This window comes from Ostrea edulis, chromosome 5, assembly GCF_947568905.1.
Source record: "Ostrea edulis chromosome 5, xbOstEdul1.1, whole genome shotgun sequence".
Taxonomy (NCBI): Eukaryota; Metazoa; Mollusca; class Bivalvia; order Ostreida; family Ostreidae; genus Ostrea; species Ostrea edulis.
In genome coordinates this window covers 27,140,857-27,147,748 of record NC_079168.1, presented here as the reverse complement: position 1 = coordinate 27,147,748, position 6,892 = coordinate 27,140,857, and the positions used below count along the sequence as shown (strand labels likewise).

General features: G+C 35.2%; 1 protein-coding gene across 1 annotated transcript; it reads left to right on the top strand.

The window, feature by feature from the left end:
- Positions 1–2,591: 2,591 nt before the first annotated feature.
- Positions 2,592–5,257, top strand: LOC125650852 (toll-like receptor 4). Its single transcript, XM_048879405.2, has 2 exons — positions 2,592–2,680; positions 2,762–5,257. The coding sequence occupies exons 1-2, from the start codon at positions 2,660–2,662 to the stop codon at positions 5,042–5,044; spliced, it is 2,304 nt and encodes a 767-aa protein (XP_048735362.2). The 5' UTR covers positions 2,592–2,659; the 3' UTR covers positions 5,045–5,257.
- Positions 5,258–6,892: the final 1,635 nt, after the last annotated feature.

Genomic DNA, 6,892 nt, shown 5'->3' with positions numbered 1-6,892 from the left:
CTTTTCTAAATCCAGTCTGCACTTACTTATAATGTCAATCGGATCACACACTCATCCTTTTCTGTAACCGGTAAGAAGACTCGAACGTGGATCGGCACAAGAATTGCATCAAATCGATGCATTTCTTCGCCGGAAGCGCGCCCATGGATGAGGTTAAAATCCCAGAACCGAATCCCTGAATAATGTGTTATTTAGATTTTCACCTCAAATTCAGTTTTTGGATCATTAACGTCTTATTCATTATATTTTATAAACATACCTGGAAGTTGGTAGCGATATAATACCTTAAATATGTATGATATCTTGGATGCATTTCAAAGCTCGCGTTTGATTGTGTAATGCACAACTGTGACGTCATAGTAACGTTTGTGTACACCTGGAAACACCCTCTGATGGCGTCGATCCACATACGAGGTTCATTTGCTGTTACGGAAATAGCCGAGTAGTTACGATTGTTTATAATGTGTCCCCATAAGTGACATAGACTGCTTCCTATCTCTATAACGATTGATTAGTTAAATATTGTTTAACGTCCCTCTCGAGAATATTTCACTCATATGGAGACGTCACCACTGCCGGTGAAGAACTGCAAAATTTAGGCCTATGCTCTACGCTTATGGCCTTTGAGCAGAGAGGGATCTTTATCGTGCCACACCTGCTGTGACACAGGACCTCAATTTCTGCGGTCTCATCCGAAGGACCGCCCCATTTAGTCGCCTTCTACGACAAACAAGGGGTACTGAGGACCTATTCTAACCCGGATCCCCACAGGACTCTATCTCTATAAGCATCGTATCTATGGCATCAATTGATATGAATAGTCCTTTCTTCAACCATAGATGACGAATATTCTCGATATCATCAATAGTGTTTTGATCATAATATGATGGAACGTGTACGCATATAAATCTTGTTTCACATTAGCTAATTCTGTTTTTATAATTTTATAGTTTATCCTGATTCCCTTCATTGCATAGACACGACCTATAGCGAAGTCATGGTATACATTTTCACTTACCTCCCTTCTCCTTATACTGTGAAAAAATATCACCGCAGCGTTATGGTTGGAAAAGAAAACACGATGTTTAGCAGGTATAGTTGCTAGAAGAATAAAAACAGCAAGTTATCGCATGATTTAAAAGAAAAAAAGGAGCATTATTTATCATGATTTCTCGGGTTAATATAAATTTACACGTTTAATGTGTTCTACAATGAAATGTTAAGTGGTCCAATCAAAACTATGTTGTAGTATTGAAATGTTAAGTGGTCCAATCAAAACTATGTTGTAGTATTGAAATGTTAAGTGGTCCAATCAAAACTATGTTGTAGTATTGGGAATGCATTTTTTAGCAACGGTTGTCAAGATACTGGGCACAGTGTCCTGCTGATTCTACGTAGGACATTGTACTTCAACAAAATTAAATGTTCCTTATGATTAGATCTTCTCAGTCCCGCTGTGTTCAAACAAAATGTGAATAATGCATCCAAGAATCTTGAATTACTATCACCTCAGTATGGCTATGAAATTATCACTTTGATAAGACTTAGTGGAATGTAAAGATTTTGTCAATAGTTGATATTATTGTGTTAATCAGTAGACTATCACTGTATTTCCTCAATGACAGGGTTATTCACACATTTTATCTTATTAACCGCTGTGTGGGGATTTGTTCACGTGTACATTGCCATTTGTGAACCTGAGAAAGATGTGGTAGTGGTTTATCCTTAAAAGACTACCAGACTCAGAAATTGTTTGAGACGAGAATGGTTTTATTCTTAAAAGAAGTCTCGTGGAAATCTGGGTTGGAATAGGTCTTCATTACCCCTTGCTTGTCGTAAGAGACAACTAAAAGGGGCGGTCCTTTGGATGAGATTGTAAAAACCGAAGCCCCGTGTCACAGCAGGTGTGGCACGATAAAGATCTCCCTTGCTCAAAGGCCGTATGCGCCGAGCAAAGGCCTAAATTTTGCAGCCCTTCATCGGTAATGGTGATGTCTCCATATGAGTGAAATATTCTCGAGAGGGACGTTAAACAATTTACAATCAATCAATCAATCAATCAATAGTCTTAAAAGAATATTAAAACTCGTTGATATCACCAAACTCCCGAGATTCTAGTTATGATCTTAAAAACATAAGTCCCTCATTTAAAGATCCGAATCTGTGGTATTTCGCATAAACTGATGACGCTCAGACATGTTTGTTTATACATAAGAATAAACATTACATTATCATTCAGAAAGATTATCTATATTTTCCTCCACGAGCTACGACGTGACACTCTTATGAATCTATCTAATGGTTATAAGAATCATGTATAAATATGAGGACTCCGTTTTAGAAGGAATTGATTCAAACCTGATTAAAGAAAAAGAAATCAAAGGCAACAGTAAAGTAAAGAGCTAAACACATCAACGAGGGTCACATATATATTTTAAACTGGAACAAACGATTAAACATACCATCACTTGACAATTCTATTCATGTACTCTTAAAATCTTATATTTAAAAAAAGAGAGGAATGTTCTATAAATCGTTACGGGAAGTTTACATTATGTTTGGATGAGTCTTATCAGTCCGCGGCTGTTATCGTAAAGAAACACAACAGAAGGGGATATTGGAAACATTTTAATCTGTGAACGTATTTCATGCATGATAGATGCATATTGCAGATCCAAAGGTACGGGTCTCTCTCTCTCTCTCTCTCTCTCTCTCTGTATAAACACTATTTGTAATCACTGGAGTTTCAATCTCTTTACAGATGTTTGTCATTTTATTCATTTGGAGTATGTTAATCCTTTACACCGGTGGAAAAAACGTCCATTGTGGAACAAACGCCACCTGTACTTGTATAAAACATAAAACATTTACCTATGCCAATTGCAGTAGACGAGGTCTAGAAATTGCACCGAACTTTACGAAGGAAGTTTCACAGATTGATTTAGGATTTAATCTAATTGATCAATTTCCATCAAATTTGCCAAGTCGTCTGACACTTTTAAATCTCACGGGGAATCCAAACTTGCGAAAGATCGAAAAGCCAAACTTGAGAAGATACATTCGCCTTCGATATCTTGTAGTGTCGTACTGCAATCTGAGGCAGATAGATGCAGGAACACTGGTGAAAAATTTGCAACTCCAGCATCTAGACATATCAAACAATCCGGAGCTTACCTTATCTGTTTTGAAGAATGTAACATTTGATTTGCAGCATTCGAAAATCAAAACACTCTTAGTTGATAAACTACAGTGTACATATGGATTAACAGAGAATCTTCCGTATGAATACCTAAAGTATCTAACAAACACAAGCCTCCAAACATTGTCTTTGGCTTCTAATAGACTAGCCTTCTTGGACTTTAAACTATTTCGCGCATTTCCAAAATCGCTGACACACTTAAACATTGGGGACAATAATCTAAGCTTTGGGCTGTATATTTTTGGTTTCAATAGTATGAAAGGTGTACGGAGTGTGAACGCAAGTTTTCAAGCATCATTTCATCTTCAAGAAACGATAAATTATAACTGCAATGACAGTAAACCTATAGACCGTTTCTCACCAACAGTATATAACAAATGGAAATATGCTGCAAGCAAGAGAAATCATTTAAATGGACAATATTGGTCCCAGGATAACGAACTCATGACCAACGCTAATAGTGTAAAGTATGGCACTTACATAATCATTTATATACCTCCAAAGCTAGAAAAGGTGTATTTTCACGACAATATGTTTAAGTTAGAATTAAGCAGGTACGATTTCAATGTAACAAATGGAAAACTTACTCATTTGTATCTGCAGAATAACATTTTCTACAAACTGAATGGACCATTGCGCGGTCTTCAAAGCGTTAAGTACATAGATCTTTCCAATAACTTGTGTACGTTTATATCTACCAAATTCTTTGAGGAACTAGACGGAATAATACAGCTGAACCTCTCAAGGAATCTTCTAGATAGTTGTATAGCTGATGATAATGGTGGGGAAATATTTCGCAAAATCTGTAACATTGAAGTTTTAGACCTGTCTTACAATACCATAAGTTATCTACCAAAATTTATATTTAAAAACATGGTTAACCTAACAGAACTATATCTCCAATATAATTCTTTGGAAACATTCAACATCATCATATCCCACATGCGAAACCTGTCCTTTCTAGATTTATCAAATAATCAAATATCAACACTGGACATGGCTATGCGAGCTTCTTTAGATAAACTATGCGAGATGGAAACGCATATAGAAATCAACTTGGTGCGAAACCCTCTCCGCTGTACGTGTGAGAACTTGGAATTTCTCGAATGGATGGTTGCCAGTGAAGTTAGTTTCCAGAGACAATCAAATTATAAATGTGCTCTTGTCAACTCCACGATTGTCCCTTTAAAGGATTTAAAGGAAATTATTACATCAATGACGTATGCCTGTGAAACATATCTTGCTTTAATTGTTTCTTTGACACTTGCTTTGTTCATTATAGTAAGCATTATCGTTGGCGCAATACTCAACCGTTACAGATGGAGATTAAGGTATTTATATTACCTAGTCAAACGACGTTACACGGAGGTTCAACATGCAGAAATTCAGTTCAATGAAATGTTTAAATATGACGCCTTCGTTTCATACGCCGAGGAAGACAGTCACTTCATATTTCGAAAATTAGATTTTCTCGAAAAAGAAAATAATTTGAACCTTTGTTTACACAGTAGAGATTTCATTCCAGGTACCAATATTGCGGACAATGTAGCCAACGCGATACATAACAGCAGAAGGACCTTATGTCTTCTAACTTCCAACTTCTTAAATTCGTATTGGTGTATGTACGAACTAAACATGGCCAGAATGGAGTCAATTTATTCACGAGAAGATGATAATGTTCTTTGTCTCGTGATATTAGACAAGAATGTTGTTAAAAACGCGCCACTGAAAATAATTGATTTGTTTGAAAATCAATCATACTTAGAATATCCAGAAAATGAAACAGATGACTCACCTTTTTGGGATCGACTGTGTGACACTTTGCATTTACCAACTCTGCGGTAATATATCATGCATTCTAAGTATTGAAAATGTTTGAAAACTATCTCAAATGTTGCGAAAGTGACATATTGTGTTATCTGTATTTAGTTTTTATTCTACGAATCCCATTTATAAAGATCATGGAGTGTAAATATGTATACACATGTATGGAACTTATTATGTTCAAACTCTATGAAAGTAATCAATGTAATAAATGGCATACATTAGTTCAACTTACTAAATATATTGCTTCTATATTACGTAGGTAACTACATGTAATTCTTAAATGAAAATACATTAGTGTGATTTATAGATAATCCGCTTCATTAGATTTGTGATGCTCTTTTGCCTAGTCCACAATTTATCACAAAATAGACAGTTTTTATGCAAATATCTATGGTGAAATTGCATTTTTTTTCAGTATGAAAGGTGAATATGACGAACAGTTATCAATCTCACAACTCCTATAATCAATATAGAATAGAGAGTTGGGGAAACACGGACTAGTTGATATACCAGAGGTGGGATCAGGTGTCTATTCTACTATTATCCCAGATCCGATCTGTAGGTTATTATTTTTTTTACCCCATTCCATTAAATCGCTAGACAGTAAGTATATTGATCTGCAATTATCACAGCATGTTACAAGAATGAAAAGGTGAAGATAACGAATTATAAGTTGAGAGATATAAACACCATATGCAGGTGATAATGGAATATTTCTACATAAATATGGGAGGATGGTGATTGAAAAGCTGAAAACATCCCGTTTGTTATAAAGACGAGTTGTTAGTTTGCCGTTAATATATATTTCCAATAAAATATCCAAGTATGAAAAGCAGAAGTGGACGACTGTGGTATCTTTTATTTCGAGTTCACAGGGATATATCGAATCGACATATGAATGAACGTTATTATTGTTATTAGATAGTATGTTGTCGATATATATACAGTGTAAATGTAGAGTTGAAGGCCCCGACAAGAGAATTTTTCTTATCACATTAGGATTTAAGTGAAAGATAATAAAAAGAAGGAAGATAGGGAGGTAAAGGGATTTCACCTGTAGAATAAAACGTCGTTGTTTTAAAGCTAATGCTTATTCGTATGATATTACAAAATGGATAAAAAATGGGTATATATTTTGAAAATCAATTTTATTTTAAAACTAACAACCCCAGTGATAAATAATAGGAAGTTTGTTTTTACACACCCTGTAAGGAAGTTAATCACTTCAATAACACTCGAACATACGTTTATCAAGGAAGAAACTTGATCATGAATAAAAGAAGTCCTTCTTCACACCTGATAGCAACTTTAGTGTTATATTGGAGTTACGTAGTTTTCGTTAACTTCACCTTTATCAATGTAATTTGTCCATTTACCTCCTCTCTCAGTTTTCAAGTTACGGCTTCTGTAACATGAAGATGTGCGTATTACAAAGGTTTTGATTCCGAACATTCTTTGATGTTTGAATGAAAGGTGAAGATGACGACCATCGATCAATCTCATAACTCCTATATAGTTGGGCAAATACGGACCCCTGAATGTGGTCATTTTTTAGAAAATAGTTTACACATAGAACTCCTGCTTTGTCACTGTTTTTCAGTTGGTACATATTATGTATACAATGCAAAGGGAAGAATATCACAGCTTCATAATGCATAAATGGTGTTTGTAGCTGAGGGTAACATTGAAAATTTTCACTTCCCGAAAAACATTGTCAACTGATGCTCAGCCGAGGTTTACAATAGTTTTGGAGGGGAAATTTTTTTTTTTTAAATGTTACACTCAACTACATGCACTATTTGTTTTATACTGAATGACATATATTAATTAGATGTTTTACCGGCTATGTAGTATAGCAGACTTCCG

Bases quoted from the DNA above. Each gene is read 5' to 3' on its own strand.
- LOC125650852 (XM_048879405.2), top strand. From the start codon at position 2,660: ATGCATATTGCAGATCCAAAG. The intron at 2,681-2,761 runs GTACGGGTCTCT...ATCTCTTTACAG, and splicing joins TGCATATTGCAGATCCAAAG to ATGTTTGTCATTTTATTCAT.